The sequence below is a fragment of the Pongo abelii genome, chromosome 8 (genome assembly GCF_028885655.2).
Source record: "Pongo abelii isolate AG06213 chromosome 8, NHGRI_mPonAbe1-v2.0_pri, whole genome shotgun sequence".
In the NCBI taxonomy this organism is placed as follows: Eukaryota; Metazoa; Chordata; class Mammalia; order Primates; family Hominidae; genus Pongo; species Pongo abelii.
The window spans coordinates 27,640,471-27,665,265 of NC_071993.2; the positions used below are offsets into that span (position 1 = coordinate 27,640,471).

Consider the following 24,795-nt stretch of genomic DNA (forward strand, 5'->3'; position numbering starts at 1 on the left):
TGAGTAAATGTAGTCATATTCTAACCTTATAGCACATCTGGATATACCACATCAATAATGTTCCTTTGTCAGGAATGGGATCAAATTGGATGATAGATACTCCAAATTGATTTGCTCCTAGTTATACATTAATTTGGTGGCTCACACCTGTAAGTACAGCACTTTGGGAGGCTGAGGCGAGAGGATCACTTGAACCCAGGAGTTTGAGACCAGCCTGGGCAATATAGTGAGACCCCCATCTCTAGAAAAAATTAAAAGCATTAGCTAGATTTGGTGGTCCTCACCACTCAGGAGGCTGAGATGAGAGTATCGCTTGAGCCCAGGAGGTCAAGGCTGCAGTGAGAGTAATCATACCACTGCACTCTAGCCTGGATGACAGAGGGAGATCCTGCCATGAATTAGTCAATCAATCTACCATTCCCTTGTTCTTATTCTTTACTGAATGAACGTTAAGGGGATTTTCTTTGGTTCTAACTTTCATAGCAGTACTTGTATCTAAATATAGTAGGATATGTTTAGATATATTAATAGTATATGTATCTAAATGTAATGGGAAGCATGCCAGCTGTTCTTGTGGACTAGATAGTGTTTACAAAGAAATAGTTCTGATATGTAATTCTTAATACATATTAATATGTAATTCTTAATACTTTGCTTCATTATATGTAAAGATTCAGGTTCAATAAGGAACTAAGAAAGCTGTAACATAGAATTCAATATTGTCTCTTCTCTATAGGTCTTGAAACAGTTGCCTCCAACCCAGGAATGCCTGTGAAGTGTCTAACTTCTAATCTACTCCAGTCTAGGAAGAGGCTAGCCACATCCAGTGCCAGTAGTCAGTCCCACACCTTCATTTCCAGTGTGGAATCAGAATGCCACAGCAGTCCCAAATGGGAAAAAGATTGCCAGGTTTGAGGGACATTTATCTTAATGAAAATCAATTATGTATGTCAAATGAATGATAGAAATATTATACCTTTTCATATAAATTCCATAAAGAAATGAAATTGTTACATGAATGGCAGTCATAGTATTAATCAGAAATTCATCTTCCTGCACATTCTGTCAAATTCTTTTGAAATATTTCATTTCTCATTCAGTTGTGACATTGTTCTTGCTTGATTATATAATGAGATTCTTGCAGTAAATTCATAATAAATGCTTGGCTTCTGTGTATCTAGGTGGACCTCACTTGTTTTTAGAAGTCCTTCCCATGATACAGACATTGGCTTGTTGGTTTTGTTTTATTTTGTTTTTAACCTATATCATTTAAAAACTCATATTACTTCCTTCTATACTGTTTCCTGTCAGTTTCTTGTTTAACGGAATGGTAAATCTTCTGGATCAGAAATAACTTTTAGACCAGAAAGGTAATGTGAGTGTGCCCTTAAAGTGTCTCTTCTGAGGATATTGCTTGCCAAATGAATGGACTTACTTAAAGTCACCTAACTTACATATTGTTTTTGCCTTTTTAAACAGTTATTAGAGCTAAGAGATATTAAAGGTGGTAGGAACTAAAATTTAAAATCATAATAAGGTTTCCTTCATAGAATGCTGATAAAATCATGATAGATTAGGATAACACTAATATCCAAAGAATAAACCTTTTATTTGCTAAAATAATTTTGATTCTATTTGCTGCTTATTCTCAGCAATAGAATTTTATTATTATTGAATATTTGTATTTTATAAGCAAGATCGAATTAACGTTTAACTAAGGCAGAGTTTCTTAATCTTTTTTCCTTCTCTTTTTATAAAGTAAAGGTAGTATATGCTGCAAGATAAACAGATTTCCATTCCTAGTACTATTATTGCACTCCTTTCCTATTGAAGAAAACATATGTTTACTATTTCAAATTGTACACAGCTTTACCATCCTCCCACTTCTGCATCCCTGAGGGATGCACCGATGGGATTATAGTGGTGCTTCTCAAGTTATGATCAGAGGAATGATAAGGCACCCTCTGAAAAACCTTACACTGATCCCCACATGCATCATTTTCTGTGCTTACAGATCAGTGAGATATAATTCAAGAATATCCTTTTTTAGGCCAGGTGCGGTGGCTCACGCCTGTAATCTCAGCACTTTGAGAGGCTAAAGCGGGTAGATCACCTGAGGTCAGGAGTTTGAGACCAGCCTGGCCAACATGGCAAAACCCCATCTCTACTAAAAATACAAAAATTAACTGGGCGTGGTGGTGGGCGCCTGTAATCCCAGCTACTCAGGAGACTGAGGCAGGAGAATTGCTTGAACCTGGGAGGCAGAGGTTGCAGTGAGCGGACATCATGCCTCCAGACTGGGCAACAAGAGCAAAACTCCATCTTCCAAAAAAAAAATATATATATATCCTTTTTGCTTGTGACTAAATGCTCATTATTATTACTAAGTTAATGATAGTTAATAAAGTTTACTATTCATTTACACATCAAAAATAAGCACTATTAGAGTTTACTGAAGACTCACTCTACTTGACTAATCTTGTAAAAATCTTGATCACCAAGCACTAATTTGCAATATTATATACAAAGCTGAGTACCCACAAATACCCACAGATAGTTGGAATTCAGAAAAAAACATATCATTATTAACGCATTATCAGTTCATCTTGTCGACAATGGATTTTAATTTCTGCTCTTTGGGGTTTGTAATTATTAATTACCATTAATGTCACTTCATCCTTATCAGCTTGGTTTTTTAATACTTATATGAAGTGATATATATTTACACTGACAATATTTTAGGTCTGTAATTTTTCATTGACTAAATTTGAAGCCCTGTGCATTTTGCAGTTCAAAACAGAATCATCCAGGCCAGGTGTGGTAGCTTACGCCTGTAATCCCAGCACTTTGGGAGGCCTAGGCAGGTAGATCACCTGAGGTCAGGAGTTTGAGACTAGCCTGGCCAACATAGTGAAACCCCATCTCCACTTAAAAGAAAAAAAATGCAAAAATTAGCCAGGCGTGGTGGTGTGCCCCTGTAATCCCAGCTACTTGGGAGGCTGAGGTGGGAGAATTGCTTGAACCCAGGAGGCGGAGGCTGCAGTGAGCTGAGATCGCACCACTGCACTTCAGCCTGGGTGACAGCAAGACCCCGTTTCAAAAAAAAAAAAAAAAAAAAAAAAAAAACAGAATCATCCATATACCTATTGCAAAATAGATATGTACATAATGCAGCCTTACCCCCAAGTATGCCTGAATATGTTGCCTGTTAATTTGTCCTGTTTAAGTAACCTGTGATATATGATCAAAATAAGTATTATAGAATAATTTATTTAAATTTTAGACCATTTCATTCAGAATAATGTATATAAGCTTATAATTGCTTACATTGCTTTTTAATTCTCTGTTGTTTATTTTTTCCATTTGAAAGTGGGAACAGGTAGCATAATAGTTTATGGGGTCATTTATCCTACCTTAGTGGACCATAGTTAAAAGGTCAAAGAATCTCAGCTTTGTATAACTAAAACAAATATTTTTTTCCCTCTTAGGAAAGTGACGAAGTATTGGGCCCAACAATGATGAGTTGGAATGCAGTTGAAAAGTTATGCACAAAATCTGCAAATGCCATTGAGACGAAAGGTTTCAATAAAAAGGATCTGGAGTTAGCTCTTTCTCCCATTCATAACAACAGTGCCCTTCCCACCACTGGACGCTCTTGTGTAAACCTTGCTAAAAAATGCTTCTCTGGGGAAGTTTCTTGGGAAGCAGTAGAACTGGATGTAAATAATATAAATATGGACACTGACACAAGTCAATTAGGTTTCCATCAGTCAAATCAGTGGGCAGTGGATTCTGGTGGGATATCTGAAGAGCATCTTGGGAAAAGAAGTTTAAAAAGAAATTTTGAGTTGATTGACTCCAGTCCTTGTAAAAAAATTATACAGAATAAAAAAACTTGTGTAGAGTATAAGCATAACGAAATGACAGATTGTTATACGAATCAAAATACAGGCTTAACAGTTGAAGTGCAGGACCTTAAGCTATCAGTGCACAAAAGTCAACAAAATGACTGTGCTAATAAGGAGAACATTGTCAATTCTTTTACTGATAAACAACAAACACCAGAAAAATTACCTATACCAATGATAGCCAAAAACCTTATGCGTGAACTCGATGAAGACTGTGAAAAGAATAGTAAGAGGGACTACTTAAGTTCTAGTTTTCTATGTTCTGATGATGATAGAGCTTCTAAAAATATTTCTATGAACTCTGATTCATCTTTTCCTGGAATTTCTATAATGGAAAGTCCATTAGAAAGTCAGCCCTTAGATTCAGATAGAAGCATCAAAGAATCCTCTTTTGAAGAATCAAATATTGAAGATCCACTTATTGTATCACCAGATTGCCAAGAAAAGACCTCACCAAAAGGTGATGAGAACCCTGCTGTACAAGAGAGTAACCAAAAAATGTTAGGTCCTCCTTTGGAGGTGCTGAAAACGTTAGCCTCTAAAAGAAATGCTGTTGCTTTTCGAAGTTTTAACAGTCATATTAATGCATCCAATAACTCAGAACCATCCAGAATGAACATGACTTCTTTAGATGCAATGGATATTTCATGTACCTACAGTGGTTCATATCCCATGGCTGTAACCCCTACTCAAAAAAGAAGATCCTGTATGCCACACCAGGTATATTTATAACTTTCTAACACTTTGTTTTTTGGATTTTAGAAAAACTATGAAGACAGACATTTGCCTCTAAGCTAGACTATGCGGTATTAATCATATAGTTTTGTTCTTCTTGTTGAGAATCTATGGGCTGTTGGAAGTTTTCACCCAGAAAGATAAAGCTGGTAGAAATCATGTTTATTATTTTTAGCTGTAATGCCTCCTTCCATTTGTGTAGTTTTATGTACTTTTCTAAGAAAATACAATCACATATTTTCACTTGATCCCCACAGTACTATGAGTTACAAAATTATTATTATTATTGAGACAGTCTCGTTCTTTTGCCCAGGCTGGAGTGCAGTAGTGTGATCTTGGCTCATTGCACACTTCACCCCCAGGTTCAAGCGATTCTCCTGCCTCAGCCTCTCAAGTAGCTGGGATTATAGGGGCCCACCACCACACCTGGCTAATTTTTGTATTTTAGTAGAGTCGGAGTTTCACCATGTTTCCCAGGCTGATCTCAAACTCGTGACCTCAAGCAATCCGCCCACCTCGGCCTCTCAAAGTGCTAGGATTACAGGTGTGAGCCACCGCACCTGGCCAGAGATAATTTAAGTCCACTCTACCTTACTGCCTTCCAAGGACATATTTAGATGATCTCTTCTTAACAGGATAAAAGTTGAAAAAAAAAAATATGTATATATATATATATATATATATATATATATATATACACACATATTTATTTATTTTTTTTTTTGAGACAAAGTCTTGCTCTATCACCAGGCTGGAGTGCAGTGGCATGATCTTGGCTCACTGCAACCTCTGCCTCCCGGGTTCAAGCGATTCTCCTGCCTCAGCCTCCTGAGTAGCTAGGACTACTACAAGCGTGTGCCACCATGCCTGGCTAATTTTTGTATTTTTAGTAGAGACAGGGATTCACCATGTTGGCCAGGATGGTCTCGATCTCTTGACCTTGTTATCTGCCTGCCTCGGCCTCCCAAAGTGCTGGGATTACAGGCGTGAGCCACCATGCCCGGCGAAAAATATATATTTCAAAGCTTATTCTGTATATTCTAAACCTTTACCAACCCAAAGTTTTACTTTTTTTCTTCCTTTGGGAAAACATCATAACATAAAAAGTGTAACCCCTGAATTTATGTTTCGAAACTTGAGTTTTCTACCCAAGACTTACTATTAAATGACTTAGAAGTCCCTTAACCTCAGACCTGCAATTTTTCCAAATGTCTGTAAGGGATAATGGCACCTGTCCTGCTGGTCTTACAAAGTTGTTGTGAATGCCAGGCGTGGTGGCTCACACCACCTTTGGGAGGCCAAGGTGGGAGGATCACCTGAGGTCAGGAGATCGAGACCAGCCTGACCAACATGGAGAAACCCCATCTCTACTAAAAATACAAAATTAGCCAGGCATGGTGGTGCATGCCTGTAATTCCAGCTATTTGGGAGGCTGAGGCAGGAAAATTCCTTGAACCTGGGAAGCAGAGGTTGTGGTGAGCCAAGATCGCACCATTGCACTCCAGCTTGGGCAACAAGAGTGAAACTCCATCTCAAAAAAAAAAAAGTTGTTGTGAAATAACAAATTTATCCTAAAAATTTTTAAATGCTATTTAGTACAAGAGGTTATATGTAGTTCTGTCTTACATGTTGTCTTAATCATTTGTTAGCCATAGCCTTTCTCAGTGGCTCTTAAGCTTATATTAGTCCATGCTATCAGTCTTTTTGCAGATTTTTTCACTGAACATTTTTCTTGCAGTTTTTTTTATTGTTTCTTATCTAGATCTTATTGGAATAATCAATGTTGTCTAAGCTTTTGAACTTCACTAGATAAAAGGACTTTTTCATAATTATAACTATTATGCATTCATTTTCAAAACTTATCAAAAATTTGACTACATCTTTTATGCTTAGTAGCCTGTGAGCTAGTTATTTGGCTTGTGTGTTTCACCATTTTCTATTCAGTGTAAAAGGAATTAAGATATTTGTTATCTCTTAAACCCTTTTTGAATTAGCAGACCCCAAATCAGATCAAGTCGGGAACTCCATACCGAACTCCGAAGAGTGTGAGAAGAGGGGCAGCCCCCGTTGATGATGGGCGAATTCTAGGAACCCCAGACTACCTTGCACCCGAGCTGTTACTAGGCAGGGCACATGGTAAGGCATGCATGTCTTGAGTTTTTGAAGTGTTATCTATCACTACATTATCTTTCAAGGTTAAATTTTAAAAAATTTATTCAGTACTTACATTACCTAAAGTAAAAGAAAATGAACTCATCTAGTATGTATATATATATATATATATATATATATATATATATATATATGGCATTTGTCATAGGAAAATAAACTAGCAGTGGCCATGGCTGTCCCACCGTCTGAATGTAAAAGTTGTAAAAGACCAGATGCTGGAGTACATGTAGTCATTTGTCCTTTGCCTTCTGGTTCAGTCTCAATGTTCCAGAGAAGCCCCACCTGCCACCCTTGATATTATCTTATCTCTTTTATTTTTTTTATTTTTTATTTTTATTTTTTGAGACAGAGTTTCTCTTTTGTCACCCAGGCTGGAGTGTAATGGTGCAATCTCGGCTCACTGCAATCTCTGCTTCCCAGGTTCAAGTGATTCTCCGGCCTCAGCCTCCTGAGTAGCTGGGATTACAGACATCCACCAGCATGCCTGCCTAATTTTTGTATTTTTAGTACAGACAGTTTTGCCATGTTGGCCAGACTGGTCTTTAACTCCTGACCTCAGGTGATCCACCCACCTTGGCCTCCCAAAGTGCTGGGATTACAGGCTTGAGCCACTGTACCCGGCCTGTCTTACCTCTTAATGTTTCTTCAGGTTGGATGGAGTTTGGGCTCGGGACCACAATGTTGGGTCTAAATTTCTGTTCAGTCTTCAGAAGCCTATTCCTGTTTAAAACTTATTCTCAGTTATATTCTTACCAGAAGAGTCAAGCCAGAAATGAACCATCATCCTTCAAAACAGAACATAAGTATAGAAAGATAGGGCTGGTCACGGTGGCTCACGCCTGTAATCCTAGCGCTTTGGGAGGCCAAGGCAGGTGGATCACTTGAGGCCAGGAGTTCGAGACCAAGCTGGCCAACATGGTGAAACCTCATCTCTACTAAAAACACAAAAATTAGCTGGGCATGGTGGTGCCTGCCTGTAATCCCAGCTATTCGGGAGGCTGGGGCATGAGAATTGCTTGAACCCGGGAGGCCGAGGTTGCAGTGAGCCAAGATCGCGCCACTACACTCGAGCCTGGGCAACAGAGCAAGACTGTCTCAAAAAAAATAAAATAAAATAAAAAAATAAAAAGATGACATTTTCACCCATCTTCTTTTCTTGCCTTTCTCTCTCTGAAAATTGTTCCCTTCCTGCATTCTGAAATGAACTGTATTCATTTTCCTAGGGATGCTGTAGCACAAACTGGGTGTCTCAAACCAATAAAAGTTCGTCGTTTCACAGTTCTGGAAGCTAGAGGTCCAAAATCAGGTGTCCACAGGGCTATACTCCCCCTGAAACCTGTAGGGAAATCCTTCTTTGCCTCTTCCTGGCTTCTGGTGGTTTGCTGGCAATCCTCAGTGTTCCTTGACTTGAAGATGCCTCATTCCAGTTCTCCCTCTTTCTGTGATGGTGTTCTCCCTGTGTCTCTATCACCACAGGGCTGGCTTTTGAGAAGGACACCAGTCATTAGGAGCCCATCTCACTCCAGTATGACCTCATCTTAACCTAATTAATCATATTTGCAAAAACCCATTTCCAAATAAGGTCACATTCTTAGGTACGGGTTAGGACTGAAACATAGCTTTTTTGGGAGGGACACAGTTCAACCCATAACATGAACCTCTTCTACATGTTGATGTTACTTACTTCCCTTTTCTTTGAGCTCTTTTCATGATCATCTGTTTCATCCTCCCCACCCCACCTCTCACACCCTTTCTTCTGTTTCTATTTCCTTGCCGGCTTTTATCCTCAGCCTGAAAATAAGTTTCCACCCTTGTCTCCCCATCATTGCCTAACTTCTCAAAGGTTTCCTCTTTCTTTGATTATTTTGCTCTGGCAACTTGATCATCATCTCACTATTTAACTGAAAATTCTTTTATTTATTATTTATTTATTTATTTAGAGATGGAGTTTCGCTCTTGTTGCCCAGGCTGGAGTGCAATGGCATGATCTCAGCTCACGGCAACCTCCGTCTCCCGGGTTCAAGTGATTCTCCTGCCTCAGCCTCCTGAGTAGCTGGGATTACAGGCATGCGCCACCATGCCCGGCTAATTTTGTATTTTTAGTAGAGATAGGGTTTCTCCATGTTGGTCATGCTGGTCTCGAACTCCCGACCTCAGGTGATCTGCCTGCCTTGGCCTTCCGAAGTGCTGGGATTACAGGCGTGAGCCACGGCGCCCGGCCTAACTGAAACTTCTTAATGGGCACCAGTGATTTCTTTATTGTCAAATCCAATTGTCTCTTCTCATTCCCCTGACCTCTGTTGCTGCTCTTCAGTCCCTTCCTTACCTCTTCTAAATATAGTTCTTGGAGATTCTGCCTTTACCCTTTTTGCCCTACACGTGCTCCCTGTTCATCTCATCACTCCCATGACGTCAGTTGTCACCTCCATGTTGATGATTCCCAGATCTCTGTCTCTAATCCTGACTTTCTCTAGGCAGCAGACAGACAGCCAATCTGGCTATTCAGTATTCTACTGGTCTTTCAAATATTGGGTGTCAAAACTGGACTTGTGGGGCCTGGTGCTGTGGCACATGGCTGTAATCCCAGCACTCTGGGAGGCCAAGGTGGGTAGATCACTTGAGGTCAGGAGCTCAAGACCAGCCTGGCCAACATGGTAAAACCCCATCTCTACTAAAAATACAAAAATTAGCCGGGCGTGATGGTGTGCATCTGTAATCCCAGCTACTCAGGAGGCTGAGACAGGAGAATCGCTTGAACCCAGGAGGCGGAGGTTGCAGTGAGCCAAGACCGTGCCACTGCACTCCAGCCTGGGTGACAGAGCAAGACTTCGTCTCAAAAAAAAAAAAAAAAGAAAAAACTAGGCTTGTTATCCAGCTAGCTCTTCCTCTGTTCCCTACCTCAATTTCATCACCTTCATGGTGACACAATCTTTGTTCCTACATTCAAGCATTTCAATCCAGCCAATTAGATCTCTGCAGCATTTCACCTCTCATTTTCTTCTCTGCCACTGTTCTCTTTAAGAACTCATCTTTCTCTTTTATTATTTTAGTGCCCTTGTATCTGATCTCTTCAACTTCATCTTATTATCAATAATCATTGCCACCAGATTTTTCTTACAAAACCATCACATGGCTTATTCTGTTTCCCGTCTCAGAAAACTACAGTGGCTCCCTCTTAGCTGCTAAGTAAAATCCAAATCGATCATGACATTTGAGGTTACAGCTCTCATACCAGCCATGTCTCTCAGAGAGTCTCTTTATATGCCTTATGTTGCCATTCCATTTCTTAAATACATTTAATTTTCAGGTCTTCCCTATTTTGCTTGTGTATCGAACCTTATTTGAGCAAAGCCAGTTTCCTAGTATCTTCCAGTCAAATTCCTTCTCATTTCATCATTTCAAATGTTACCTCTTCCATAAAGCATCCCTTGATCAACTACTGGGAATTATTCACTTCTGTGTTACCTTATTAGAAACTGTTTAAAATTTATGCCATTCTTCCTGTGTTGTAACTAATTGTTAATTTATCTCCACTACAAAAGCTTTAGAAAACTTCTTGAGGAGACTGTGAGTTTTCTTTCTTTTTTCTTTTTTTGTTTTTTTGTTTTTTTGTGTTTTTTTTTGAGACAGTCTCAGTCTGTTGCCCAGACTGGAGTGCAGTGGTGCGGTCTTGGCTTACTGCAACTCCCACCTCCTGGGTTCAAGCAATTGTCTGCCTCAGCCTCCCAAGTAGCTGGGATTACAGGCACCTGCCCCCATGCTCGGCTAATTTTTGTATTTTTAGTAGAGACGGGGTTTCATCATCATGGCCAGGCTGGTCTTGAACTCCTGACCTCGTGATCCACCTAAAGTCCTCAGCCTCCCAAAGTGCTGGGATTACAGGTATGAGCCACCACACCCAGCCAAGAGTGAGTTTTCTGCCTTCTACATAGCACTCCTGAATTCCTTGGAAGCACTCAGTAACTGATATTAATAATCTCTACAATATTGGAAATAGACACATTTAATGTTCCTCTTTCTCGCTTAGCCAAAGCAAATAAATTCCTATGAGCACTGATTTTTATATAGCGCCTCTTTTGCTCTGTCACAGATTTGCTAGCCCATTTTCTGTATTATAATTTGCATCATCTCTAACTTAGGACACAGTGTGAAAGTAAGCTTCAAACATAAAGATGTATTTTACAGCATCTTGCCACTATTTTAGTGAGACATCTAGCTCCCTCAGCTAAACAACATGCTGACAACATGCTGAGGCCCAACCATGACCTTCTTGTTGCCCCTCCATCTTGCCTCTCAGCCGAGATGAGCCAGGGACTCTGTCCTGAGTTTTCCATAATTTTATGTGCACCTTTTTGGTTCAGCTTAGTGTGTTAAAATTGTCTGTATTGTCTCTCCCAGAGTAGGCTGGTTTCTCTTTGGGAAAAGAGATTTTTCTTAATCCTCTTTGTATCCTTTATATCTGGCACAATACCTGGTGCCTAGTTCAGTGAATGATGAGGGAAAGGACTCTAATAATTTTAATACTGTGTACCTAACTACTGTTTTCTTACATGCAGGATTTCTGACTTCCGGTGAGTGAGCTTCTCTATAAAGTAATGCGGCAAAGCACGTTAAACTGAGCAGTCAAAGTATAACTAGATCACATTGCATAAAAAACTATTTTTCCTTTTAGCTCACTTGTGAAATACAAAAATGAACTGTCTTCTGTTTTCTGAGCAGCAAGACATCCAGCAAGGTGGTTCTTCTCTGTGAAAAGAAATATAGGCCTGAGGCATTTTTCATCAACTTTTAAAGGTAGCACAGAGTGAAGACGCAGTCTTTTATTATAACAGAAGAAATAGTATTGATACAAATATTAAAAATGGCTGGGCACTGTGGCTCATGCCTGTAATCCCAGCACTTTGGGAGGCCGAGTCAGGCAGGTCACCTGAGGTCAGGAGTTCGAGACCAGCCTGCCCAACATGGCGAAACCCCATCTCCACTTAAAAAAAGGATAAAAATTAGCTGGGTGTGGTGGCTCATGCCTGTAATCCTAGCTACTCAGGAGGCTGAGGTAGGAGAATCCCTTGTACCCAGGTGGCAGAGGTTGCAGTGAGCTGAGATTACGCCACTGCACTCCAGCCTGGGTGACAGCGAGACTCCATCTCAAAAAAAAAAAAAAAAAAAAAAATTTAACAACTACAGAAGGGCTCTAATTTTCCAAATCTTTTAATTTTATTATCATTAGAAAATAAAAAAGTGTAACAATATCAGCATATCCCTATAAACTAAAGGAATGAATTTTGAATTAGAACGCCAGCAATGTAAAACAAATCTTCTTTTTCTGTGGCTAATAACATATAATTGCAAAGTTTTATTCCATTATGTGATCTTATTAGACTTTGACTTAAGTGTATGGTTATATGTAGCATATCCATGGATAAATCATGTATTTTTTTTTTAAACACAAGTATATTTTGGCTGCGCTGGTAAAAGGGGCCTAATTTCTAACTTAAGTAAAATAAGTAAATTTTTTTTTTCTAATTCCCCCCTACTTTTCTGTTATTTGGTTACATTATCTAATCCATTGGGATAATTCTTTCTCAGTGCTGCTTGAAAGGCCTACTAACTGAGGTGGTTTGTATGTTTTTATAGTATTATAGAAATAGAAGCCTATAGAATATTTGCATTTTGTGTTCCTTTAAGGGAAGATGGGATTATATGGCTTGCAGGTAAAATGGCACTCTAAATGCATGCAGCTACTTTTCCTAAGATCAGATTCCACAATGCTTTCCTAGTTGTCTTAAAATGGAATGGTGGCAGTTGTTTAACCATAATAAAGAATTTTGTGAAGTTGTCTTTAAAGAGTAACTTTCAGGCAAATTTAGCACTAGACTAGGATTCCTATTCTTAATTTATATTGAAGTTATCCATTTTTGAACTAAAATTAACCTTTTCTTAGGAAACACTTTGTTCATAGAACTAAAGTATAAACCAGTTTATAGTTTATAAGATCATATTTAAAATAATTGTTAAAAACATCTTTGTGGCCAGGTGCAGTGGCTCATGCCTGTAATCCGAGCACTTTGGGAGGCTGAGGCGGGTGGATCGCGAGGTCAGGAGATCGAGACCATCCTGGCTAACACAGTGAAACCCTGTCTCTACTAAAAATACAGAAGAAAATTATCTGGGCATGGTGGCAGGCGCCTGTAGTCCCAGCTACAGCTACTCGGGAGGCTGAGGCAGGAGAATGGTGTGAACCCAGGAGGCAGAGCTTGCAGTGAGCAGAGATTGCACCACTGCACTCCAGCCTGGGTGACAGAGTGAGACTCCGTCTCCCAAAACAAACAAAGAAAAAAAACTTTGTATATAAATTTTGTATCCAATGAATATTTTATTTAGAATCAGTTTTACCTATATCTTAAGACATCTCCTACTTACCTCTTGAAACCATAGTTTAAGTGAATATTCTTTGTTAAACTAATTTGTCCCTCTCTGTTCCTAAAAGGAATAAAGCCACATTAAAATACTCTGTAATTAAGGCCTTCCCTAGTTACCAGGCTTTCCTCCAATTACTATAAGTGTTGCTGCCTTATCTCATACCTTGTGTGGGATACAGGATAATCATGTAAATGTTTACATTTCCTGATATGAAATTGAGTAGTAGTCTGCCTATTTTAGAGAATAATTTTAGGATTTAGGATACATAACATATCCAGAATATCAGAAATTATTAATAAATGAAAAAAATGGCTTTATCTTCTCTTTAACCAGCTGTGGTAATTAGTAATCTAAACTTCTTGGAAAATAAAGAGGAAAGCAGTTATCGCATTGCCCAAGTGAAAACAGTGTGGGTTTGGCCGGGCGGAGTGGCTTATGCCTGTAATCCCAGCACTTTGGGAGGTCGAGGCGGGTGGATCACAAGGTCAGGAGATCGAGACCATCCTGGCTACCACGGTGAAACCCCATCTCTACTAAAAATAAAAAAAAAATTAGCCGGGCATGGTGGTGGATGCCTGTAATCCCAGCTACTCGGGAGGCTGAGGCAGGAGAATGGTGTGAACCCGGGAGGCAGAGCTTGCAGTGAGCTGAGATTGTGCCACTGCACTCCAGCCTGGGCGACACAGTGAGACTCCGTCTCAAAAAAAAAAAAAAAAAAAAAAAAACAATGTGGGTTTTTGCACTTTTGATTATGCCGAAATGTGCACATACTAATGTTGCAGATAGTGACTATCTGGGGCTGATGGCGTGGGCAATAAAGGAATTGACTAAGACAGTTGTAGGTAAAGAAAGGCACTTTTATTAGACGAAGTAGGAAAATACATTGTAAGGATGTAACGAGCAAGTCACCAAGAGGAGAGCTGATTACAAGGAGACAAAAGGCTTGCAAGAGATGTTATAGGATGGTGCTTATGGTGGAGAATACTACATGCTGTACTGATAATGCCAAGGTTTCAGTGAGCTAACTCGCATTTTTGTTTTCTTTTCTTTTCTTTTTTTTAAGACAGAGTCTTGCTCTATCACCCAGGCTGGAGTGCAGTGGTGTGATCTTGGCTCACTGCAACCTCTGCCTCCCAGGTTCAAGCAATTCTCCTGCCTTATTCTCCCCAGTAGCTGGGATTACAGGCATGTGCCACCATGCCTGGCCAATTTTTGTATTTTTAGTACAGACAGGGTTTCACCATGTTTGCTGGGCTGGTCTTGAACTCCTGACCTCAGGTGATCCACCCTCCCCAGCCACCCAAAGTGCCAGGATTACAGGCATAAGCCACCGCGCTCAGCTCTACCTTGCATTTTTCTATCAGTCAAGGGTCTGGTGATAGCTGGGCACAGGACAATTGTGAGTTATTTGTACAGGAAGGCTGTGCATCCTGGACCATGAGGAAAGGCAGACTTGCAGCTTATCTGCTTTTTCTTTTTGCTTCCCCCTGGTCCTACCAGCCTAACTCGTTTTCCCTAATTAGGACTCCACAATTAATATTTCTGTTCATCAAATATTTGTAGAGAATGCTTGCAACTTTAGCTGTTTGCTCTTCGATTACAGGTCCTGCGGTAGACTGGTGGGCACTTGGAGTTTGCTTGTTTGAATTTCTAACAGGAATTCCCCCTTTCAATGATGAAACACCACAACAAGTATTCCAGAATATTCTGAAAAGAGGTGATTCTTTTTCTCCTATTAAGATAGTCATTTACTGGCTGGGCATAGTGGCTCATGCCTGTAATCCCAGCACTTTGGGAGGCCAAGGCGGGTGGATCGCCTCAGGTCAGGAGTTCGAGACTAGCCTGGCCAACATGGTAAAATCCCATCTCTACTAAAAAAAAAAAAACAAAAAATTAGCCGGGCGTGTTGGCGGGCGCCTGTAATCCCAGCTACTTGGGAGGCTGAAGCAGGAGAATCGCTTGAACCTGGGAGGTGGAGGTTGCAGTGAGCTGAGATCACGCTATTGTACTCCAGCCTGGGTGACAAGAGTGAAACTCCATCTCAAAAAACAAAAAAAGTAGTCATTTATCTCTGGATACTATTATTTTGAGCAGTGATAAACAAGTTTATTTGTATATGTATAATTTTAGATATCCCTTGGCCAGAAGGTGAAGAAAAGTTATCTGATAATGCTCAAAGTGCAGTAGAAATACTTTTAACCCTTGATGATACAAAGAGAGCTGGAATGAAAGGTATGGTTTTGTGGTAATACGTTGTTTTACCATTGATTTGTTGCAGATGGTGAATATTTATAAAAATAGCAAGTTCTGGCCGGGCGTGGTGGCTCACGCCTGTAATCCCAGCACTTTGGGAGGCTGAGGCGGGCTGATCACGAGGTCAGGAGTTCAAGACCAGCCTGTCCGATATGGCGAAAGCCCATCTCTACTAAAAAATACAAAAATTGGCCGGGTGCGGTGGCTCACGCCTGTAATCCGAGCACTCTGGTAGGCCGAGGCAGGCGGATCACGAGGTCAGGAGATCGAGACCATCCTGGCTAACATGGTGAAACCCCATCTCTACTAAAAATACAAAAAAGTAGCCGGGCGTAGTGGTGGGCGCCTGTAGTCCCAGCTACTTGGGAGGCTGAGGCAGGAGAATGGCGTGACCTGGGAGGCGGAGCTTGCAGTGAGCCAAGATTGTGCCACTGCAATCCAGCCTGGGCAACAGAGCGAGACTCCCTCTGAAAAAAAAAAAAATAGGCCCGGCGTAGTGGCGCGCACCTGTAGTCCCAGCTACTTGGGAGGCTGAGGCAGGAGAATTGCTTCAACCCGGGAGGCAGACATTGCAGTGAGCAGAGATCGTGCCACTGCACTCCAGCCTGGGTGACAGAGACTCTGTCTCAAAAAAAAAAAAAAAAAAAAAAAATCAAGTTCCAGTATAATACTATAGATAATCTGAATGCTAAATTGATACAAAGATAATTCGATTTATTTCTCCCCTCTAGGTATGCATTGATATATTGGTCCTTATTCTACATGAAAATTCAATGTGTCACATGGTAGAAGAGGCAAAAAAAATTTAGTGTGGTCAAATGGCAATACTATATTCATGCATTAAATTTTATTAATCGGTGGGTGTGGTAGCTCATGCCTATAGTCCTAGCACTTTGGGAGGCTGCAGCTGGCAATCGTTTGAGCTTAGGGGTTTGTGTCCAGCCTGGGCAACATGGTGAAACTCTTTCTCTACAAAAAATACAAAAAATAGCCAAGCAAGGCAGTGCGCACCTGTAGTTCCAGCTACTTGGGGGCTTAGGCAGGAAGATTACTGGAGCCCAGGAGGTCGAGGCTACAGTGAGCCATGTTCACGCCACTGCATTTCAGCCTGGGAAACAAAGTGAGACTCTGGCTCAAAAAAATTATTAATCTCAAGTATCTAAAACAATCTTACCTCTTTTTTTTTTTTTAACATACATTATTATTGCTATTTATTTATTTAAAGACAGTGTCTCACTATGTTGCTTAGGCTGGTCTTGAACTCCTGGGCTCAAAGGATCCTCCCACCTCAGCCTCCCCAAAATGCTGAATTACTGGTGTGAGCCACCCATGCCTGTCCTAAAACAATCTTGTTAGTGTCTTGGGTTTTTCAAAGCCTGATAAGGTTAAGGAAATACAGGAAATCTTTTTTTATGAAACCCTCTGTTCTGTAATTTTTTAAAACAAATTTATTTTCCCTAATCTTGAGAGAGAGATGTTCTGTAATTTCTTATTGCTTCATTTTTGATACTATTATTTATTGATAAATGTACTGGATCCCAGGTTGGCTCAAGACAAACTTGGTATATTATAAACCACTCAATAGTTTTCTCAATGCAGGAGTATATTAAACCCTAATTTGGAAACTAGTAAATCTCATTAGCAGCTGCCTTAAAATTCTGTTGTTGTCGTTGTTGTTGTTGTTGTTGTTGTTGTTGTTGAGACAGAGACTTGCTCCCATGCTGCAGTGCATGCAGTGGTGCTATCTCGGCTCACTGCAACCTCCGCCTCCCAAGTTCAAGTGATTCTCCTGCCTCAGCCCCCCAAGTAGCTGGGACTACAGGCATGCACCACCACGCCCAGCTAATTTTTGTATTTTTTAGTAGAGACGCGGTTTCACCATGTTGGCCAGGATGGTCTCAATCTCTTGACCTTGTGATCCTCCTGCCTTGGCCTCCCAAAGTGCTGGGATTTTAAAATTCTTTTTGTAACGAGGTATGGTAATATAGAGAAAAGCATTATGTCCCAAAATGCATTTCTATGTCAAGTAGGATGTATTCAGGAAAATGAGCTTCAGAAATGTGTCATTTGCATCAGCTTCTAGGTGTTCCCTGTAATAATTTCTTTCTTTTTTTGGTTTTGGGATTTTTTTGAAACAGGCTCTGGGTCTGTCACCCAGGCTGGAATGCAGTAGCACAATCTTGGCTCACTGCAACCTTCTGGGCTCAAGCAATTCTTCCACCTCAGCCTCCCAAGTAGCTGGTACTACTGGTACACACTACCACACCCAGCTAATTTTTGTATTTTTAGTAGAGATGGGGTTTTGCTGTGTTGCCCAGGCTGGTCTCGAACTCCTGAGCTCAAGCCATCCACCCACCTTGGCCTCCCTAAGTACTGGGATTACAGGCATGAGCCACCACGCCTGGCCCAGTTTGTTTACTCACTGATTTAACCAATCCTATAGAGTGCCTTCTAGGAGCTAGGTGATATTGCCTCAGGCCCTGGGAATACCCTAGGGATGATCTAGACTCAGATCCCTGTCCTCGTGGAACTAACATTCTAGTGGAAAGAGACAGTGAACAGTTACAGACACAACATAATGTCATGTAGTGGTAAATACTAGGAAGAAAAATAAAGCAGGGTGAAAGGATATGAAGTGATGGCACGAGACTTCTTTTTAGACAGTGTGGTCAGGAGGACCTCTGTGAAGAGGGGCATTTGAGCAGAAACCTGTGTGAAATGAGGGAGCAGACATTTGGAAACTCAGCTCTAGCTTTTTTAAGGCACTTCAGACTTAGATTATGCTACTTAAAACATATAAACCCACATACATTTCAACTTCTGATGCTGTACATTGGATTTGGACATACTGGGTCCTTGTAGTATTTCAGAATAGATGTGAGTGTCTGAAAGCAAGATATTGGTCAGATTGCCATTATAAAAAACACTATCACTCATAAGAAGGATTTTTTTTTTTATTTTTTTGAGACAGAATCTTGTTCTGTTGCCCAGGCTGGAGTGCAGTGGCATGATCTCGGCTCACTGCAGCCTCAGCCTCCCAGGTTCAAGTGATTCTCCTGCCTCAGCCTCCCAAATAGCTGGGACTGCAGCTGCGTCCCACCACGCCTGGCTAATTTTCGTATTTTTAGTAGAGACGGGGTTTCACCATGTTGGTCAGGCTGGTCTCGAACTCCTGACCTCAAGTGATCCGCCCACCTCAGCCTCCCAAAGTGCTGGGATTACAGGCGTGAGCCACTACTCCCTGCCCAAAAGAGCATACTTTTATTTTACTAGGTAGAAGGAAATAGGAACAATGACAGGTAATGAAATGTCAGTAAAGAGGTGAGGAAGGCTTTGAAGTCTTGTAAGCAGAGCAGCTCAGTGATATAGAGCTTCCAATGTAGCAATATGCTAGAAGTCAATATGTTGTAGAGATGCAAGTCAGTGAAATCAAGGAAGTCAAAGAACCATGAAGAGAACATGTCAGAAGTGTCATCAGTATCTATCTTGAAGTCACCATGAAGGATAAGGATGGAGCACAGGGAAGAAAGGGAGAGGAGGGTGAGCTTCATGCTAAAGCTGTCTAGGGTAATAGAATACTGCTAAGGAGTGTGGTGATAGAAACAGGTGGCAAGGCCTTAGAGTAAAAACTGGAGCATTCATCATGGAAGATCAATGGCATGGAAGGTTTATCAAGGAGCAGAAAGTAGGCCACACTCTCTTCCCCTGAGTCAGGGATTCTTTAACAAGATGCAGGCAGGGCGGGCGCGGTGGCTCACACCTATAATCCCAGCACTTTGGGAGGCTGAGGTGGGTGGATCCCTTGGCGTCGGGAGTTTGAGACCAGCCTGGCCAACATGGTGCAACCCCATCTCTACTAAAAATACAAAAATTAGCCAGGCGTGGTGGTGCACATCTGTAATCCCAGCTACTCAGGAGGATGAGGTGGGAGAATCGCTTGAACCCAGGAGGCAGAGTTTGCAGTGAGTCGAGATTGTGCCATTGCACTCTGGCCTAGGTGACAGACAAAAAAAAAAAAATTAGCCAGGCATGGTAGCACTCACCTGTAGTCCCAGCTACTTGGGAGGCTGAGGCAGGAGAATCACTGAACCCGGGAGATGGAGGTTGCAGCAAGCCAAGATTGCACCACTACACTCCAGATTGGGCAACGGAGAGAGACTCCATTTCAAAAAAAAAAAAAAAAAAAAAAAAGATGTGAGTGCCGGGCGTGGTGACTTACACCTGTAATCCCAGCACTTTGGAAGGCCAAGGTGGGCAGATCACCTGAGGTCAGGAGTTCAAGACCAACCTGGACAACATGGCAAAACCCCGTCTCTACTAAAAATACAAAAATTAGCTGGGCATGGTGGTGCATGCCTGTAGTCCCAGCTACTTGGGGGCCTGAGGCAGGAGAATCACTTGAACCTGGGAGGCAGAGATCACACCACTGCATGCACTGCAGCCTGGTGACAGAGCAAGTCTCTGTCTCAACAACAACAACAAAAGAATTTTAAGGCAGCTGCTAATGAGATTTACTAGTTTCCAAATTAGGGTTTAATATACTCCTGCATTGAGAAAACTATTGAGTGGTTTATAACATACCAAGTTTGTCTTGAGCCAACCTGGGATCCAGTACATTTATCAATAAATAATAGGATCAAAAATGAAGCAATAAGAAATTACAGAACATCTCTCTCACAAGATTAGGGAAAATAAATTGTTTTAAAAAATTACAGAACAGAGGGTTTCATAAAAAAAGATTTCCTATATTTCCTTAACTTTATCAGGCTTTGAAAAACCCAAGACACTAACAAGATTGTTTTAGGACAGGCATGGGTGGCACGCACCTGTAATCCCAGCTACTCAGGAGGCTGAGGCAGGAGAATCGCTTGAACCCGGGAGGCGGAGGTTGCAGTGAGCAGAGATCACGCCACTGCACTTCAGCCTGGGCAACGGAGCAAGACTTCGTCTCAAAAACAAAGCTGTGATAAAGATAGGCTTCTAAGTTAAGGCAAATCATTCATTCTGTCATTAAACAAATACAAACCAGGCACCTGTCCTATGCCAAGTGATACTCAAAATGGCCCATGTAGACCTTTGTGAAGTATGTGGCCTAACAGACATTAAACAAACGTCTGTGAAACTGACATAATAAAGTAAGGTAAGTTATATGTGAGACATTCTCTTTTTATAATAATTCCTGTAAAGCAGTACTTAGGTAATGATATCATACTGTTTTGTTTTCTATTTTTCCTAAGAGCTAAAACGTCATCCTCTCTTCAGTGATGTGGACTGGGAAAATCTGCAGCATCAAACTATGCCTTTCATCCCCCAGCCAGATGACGAAACAGATACCTCCTATTTTGAAGCCAGGAATACTGCTCAGCACCTGACCGTATCTGGATTTAGTCTGTAGCACAAAAATTTTCCCTTTAGTCTAGCCTTGTGTTATAGAATGAGCTTGCATAATTATATACTCCTTAATACTAGACTGATCTAAGGGGGAAAGATCATTATTTAACCTAGTTCAATGTGCTTTTAATGTATGTTGCAGCTTTCACAGAGTTAAAAGGCTGAAAGGAATATAGTTAGTAATTTATCTTAACCTCAAAACTGTATATAAAGCTTCAAAGCTTTTTTCATCTATTTATTTTGTTTATTGCACTTTATGAAAACTGAAGCATCAATAAAATTAGAAGACACTATTGAGAGTGAGCCACTAGCTTGATTTTCTTTCACCTCTGATTTCAGTTCACTGTTCAGTTTAGTATTAAAATAACAAAATAATCATACAGTTCCATTTGATTGTAATTTACTTGCATATGATTACCTTCAAAAGCTGTGTTCTTGAGGGCAATCATTTAAGGCCATACTTGTGAACTCAGAAATGCAGCTGGAAGGCCGGGCACAGTGGCTGACGCATGTAATCCCAGCACTGTGGGAGGCCGAGGCGGGCTGATCTTGAGGTCAGGAGTTCGAGACCATCCTGGCCAACATAATGAAACCCCATCTCTACTAAAAATACAAAAATTAGCCGGGCATGGTGGCAGGCACCTGTAGTCCCAGCTACTCTGGAGGCTGAGGCAGGAGAATCACTTGAACCCAGGAGGAGGTTGTGGTGAGCCAAGATTGCACCACTGCACTCCAGCCTGGGCAACAGAACAAGACTCCGTCTCAAAAAAATAAAGGCAGCTGGAAAATTCCTTCGCTTAGTAACTCCTTTGGGGAATAAGGAATAAACAAAAAGACTAAAGACTTTCGCTTACTTTACTAATGATACAGTTTTGCCACTTTGATTTCTATTGGTGCGTAGTCAACAATATGTATTTGTTTAAAATAGTACTGGAGGCCGGGTGCTATGGCTCATGCCTGTAATCCCAGCACTTTGGGAGGCTGAGGCAGGCAAGTCACTTGAGGCCTGGAGTTTGAGACCAGCCTGGCCAACATGGCAAAACCCCATCTCTACTAAAAATACAAAAATTAGCCAGGGATGGTGGCACACACCTGTAGTCACAGCTACTTGGGAGGCTGAGGCATGAGAATCGCTTGAACTCGGGAGGCGGAGATTGCAGTGAGCTGAGATCACATCACTGCACTTCAGCCTGGGCAACAGAATGAGACTCAGTCTCAAAAAACAAAATACTACTGGAACAATTAGGTGTGATATAATGTAGCAATTTGAATAGCTTGTTCAATTTTCATAGAAAATGTGATGCTTTACATCTTATTGTCATTTATTTAAAACATGGAACATTATCAGAAACAGATCCTTAAAAAACAAAACATAATTTTCTTTTGCTTAATAAATATAACTATCACAAGTACATTATCTGTCAACATCATTCTTTTCAACAAAGCGAGACCCCATATCTGGGGGAAAAAAAAAAACTTGTTCCTTTTGCGCATCAGGTTTAGTGTTTTTACTTTCCATGACCATCCCAATAAACAGCCCTGTTATAATGTAGTTGACAAAATGTACAAATTTAAAATGGTTACAGTGAAAGATACACCATTATAATTAGTGCTATATAATTGAATCCATGGGTTAATTGTTTTACTGAGCTTGTTTTAGTAATAACTACTTAGATTTAATGGTCACTTCTAGTAAAATGTTCAAAATACAGTTGTTAAAAACTTTAATGTGAATTACTTCTTTCCCTTAAATTAGGCAAAAGCATAGAATTATCTATTATCCTTTTATGGTATTTGCCAGTAGTAGAAAGAAAAAAAGTTTTGGAATCAAACACAAATTGTTGAAATCACTGCTCTGCCACAATAAAAGGCCTCTGGCAAGTTAAACTGAGCTACTGATGACTCACTGTATAGTGGGGATTAATAGTGATTAATTTGGAGAGTTGAAATGAACAGAGTAGATTAAGGAACAAGCCAATTTAGTTGCCACCCAGGATATTAACCTTAACAGGGACTTGAAACATTACTGAATAATCGGGGAAACGTTCTCTGAGCATATTCCCAATGCAGAAGACAATGGCCTTGAGTGGAAAGTTACACTGTTTACTAACAGACCTAGCATGTGAAGCTATAGTCACTTAAAATTCAGCCACAGGTAAGGCATGCTGTAATGGTATTTATTTCGAACAGGTGACTTTTATTATCTAAATTTATACTTGTCAAGATGTAGATTCAGACACTTGCTAGGGAAAAACCTAACAGGAAAGAACAATGGGAAAAAGGGAATGGTTTTGACAGCTGACGTATATGTGTGCATGCACGTCTTTAAAAAACACCAATGGCCACCAATAGAAATGCATGCATCTTTTGCTATGAAGGAAATCAGAATATATCATCCTAAAATGCCTCTTTGACATAAAAATATTTTTGAGCTAAAGGCAGTTAAGCAGCAAACTGAGGAAAGCTCTCCCCATCCCCCTGCCTTTCTGCCCAAAGGCAGGATATAAATTCTCCTTTGCTGGAGACAATTCTAGAGTCTTACCTACCAGGGACAGCACCAGAGGAATTGGCAAAGAAACCTTATTCAATTAGTTTCCTCCCACATACAGTGTTTGCCTTCCCAAAGGTTCCAGTCCTTGGAAGCCTAAAACCACTTTCCTTTGTCCTGTCATTTCTCTACAAATGTATTGTTCTTTGTTGGCCAGGCTGGTCTCAAACTCCAGACTTCGTGATCCACCCGCCTTGGCCTCCCAAAGTGCTGGGATTACAGGCGTGAGCCGCCCGGCCAGCTACATACAGTTTGTATTAATAAAAAATAATTTGTGGCTGGGCATAGTGGCTCATGCCTTTATTTCCAGCACTTTGGACAGCCGAGGTGGGATGATTGCTTGAGGCCAGGGGTTAGAGACTACCCTGCCCAACATTGCAAGACCCTGTCTCTATCTAAATTTTTAAAAAACCGTCATTCTCAGCAAACTATCGCAAGGATAAAAAACCAAACACCACCATGTTCTCACTCATAGGTGGGAATGGAACAATGAGAACACTTGGACACAGGAAGGGGAACATCACATACTGGGGCCTGTTGTGGGGTGGGGGGAGGGGGAGGGATAGCATTAGGAGATATACCTAATGTAAATGACGAGTTAGTGGGTGCAGCACACCAACATGGCAAATGTATACATATGTAACAAACCTGCACGTTGTGCACATGTACCCTAGAACTTAAAGTATGATAAAAATATATATATATAAAAAAAACTTCTGTTTTCACAATGGCATAATGTTTATTGGACGAATTTAGAAAAAGAGTAAAAAGAAAAAATAAGTTGGTATCTCTTAAAGGAAAATGTTTTATTCTTACCTGAAAAATGCAAAATAATAGATGTGACTTTTTTTTTGGAGCTCCAAAATAAAAATATCAGTAAACACTTATCTAAAAAAAAAAAAAAAAAAAAATTGTTTTTTAGGCTGGGCATGGTGGCTTACGCCTGTAATCTCAGCACTTTGGGAGGCTGAGACGAGTGGATCACAGGCGGTCGGAAGTTCAAGACCAACCTGGCCAACATGGTAAAACCCCGTCTCTACTAAAAATATAAAAATTAGCCAGGCATGATGGTGCGCGCCAGTAATCCCAGCTGCTCGGGAGGCTGAAGCTGGAGAACTGCTTGAACCTGGGAGGTGGAGGTTACAGTGAGCCAAGATGGCACCATTGTACTCCAGCCTGGGTGACAGAATGAGACTCTGCCTCCAAAAAAATTATTTAAAAATGTTTTGTCCCACCCCCATTAAATGTTAAACAAATCCAGAAATTATGTTTGAAGAATGGCCTGTTTATCTTGGCCCACCTATGTTAGAATTAAGTAAAATGAAGTACATAGCAAACATAACAGGTGTTTAATAAATGATAATTATT

The 24,795-nt window shown here is 40.7% G+C and overlaps 2 protein-coding genes and 1 long non-coding RNA gene across 18 annotated transcripts in view; 1 reads left to right on the forward strand and 2 right to left on the reverse strand.

Annotated features, from left to right (window-relative positions):
* The window catches only part of MASTL (microtubule associated serine/threonine kinase like), a 32,258-nt gene extending 11,076 nt beyond the window's left edge, over positions 1 to 21,182 (forward strand). Inside the window, exons 7-12 of one of the 6 annotated variants that reach the window (XM_002820615.6) lie at positions 737 to 909; positions 3,489 to 4,628; positions 6,638 to 6,779; positions 14,839 to 14,952; positions 15,366 to 15,467; positions 20,726 to 21,182. In XM_002820615.6, the coding sequence (XP_002820661.3) occupies positions 737 to 909; positions 3,489 to 4,628; positions 6,638 to 6,779; positions 14,839 to 14,952; positions 15,366 to 15,467; positions 20,726 to 20,883 (1,829 nt within the window). In that variant the 3' untranslated portion in view covers positions 20,884 to 21,182. The remainder of the gene's footprint in view (positions 1 to 736; positions 910 to 3,488; positions 4,629 to 6,637; positions 6,780 to 14,838; positions 14,953 to 15,365; positions 15,468 to 20,725) is intronic. The other 5 variants (XM_009245200.4, XM_009245201.4, XM_002820616.6 and 2 more) reach the window with 5 other exon arrangements.
* ACBD5 (acyl-CoA binding domain containing 5) overlaps positions 16,210 to 24,795 on the reverse strand; it is a 60,421-nt gene continuing 51,835 nt past the window's right edge. For 5 of the 11 annotated variants that reach the window (XM_054521743.2, XM_054521749.2, XM_054521748.2 and 2 more), the window contains exon 14: positions 16,214 to 16,596. In XM_054521743.2, coding sequence (XP_054377718.2) covers positions 16,524 to 16,596 — 73 coding nt within the window. In that variant the 3' untranslated portion in view covers positions 16,214 to 16,523. Of the gene's footprint in view, positions 16,597 to 24,795 lie in introns of all 11 variants that reach the window. The other 6 variants (XM_054521744.2, XM_063727190.1, XM_063727193.1 and 3 more) reach the window with 3 other exon arrangements.
* On the reverse strand, positions 17,466 to 20,729 carry LOC129048421 (uncharacterized). Its single transcript, XR_008510757.2, has 3 exons — positions 20,315 to 20,729; positions 18,299 to 18,373; positions 17,466 to 18,197 (listed from the first exon to the last, which is right to left on the reverse strand). It is a non-coding gene; the product is annotated as an uncharacterized LOC129048421 (long non-coding RNA).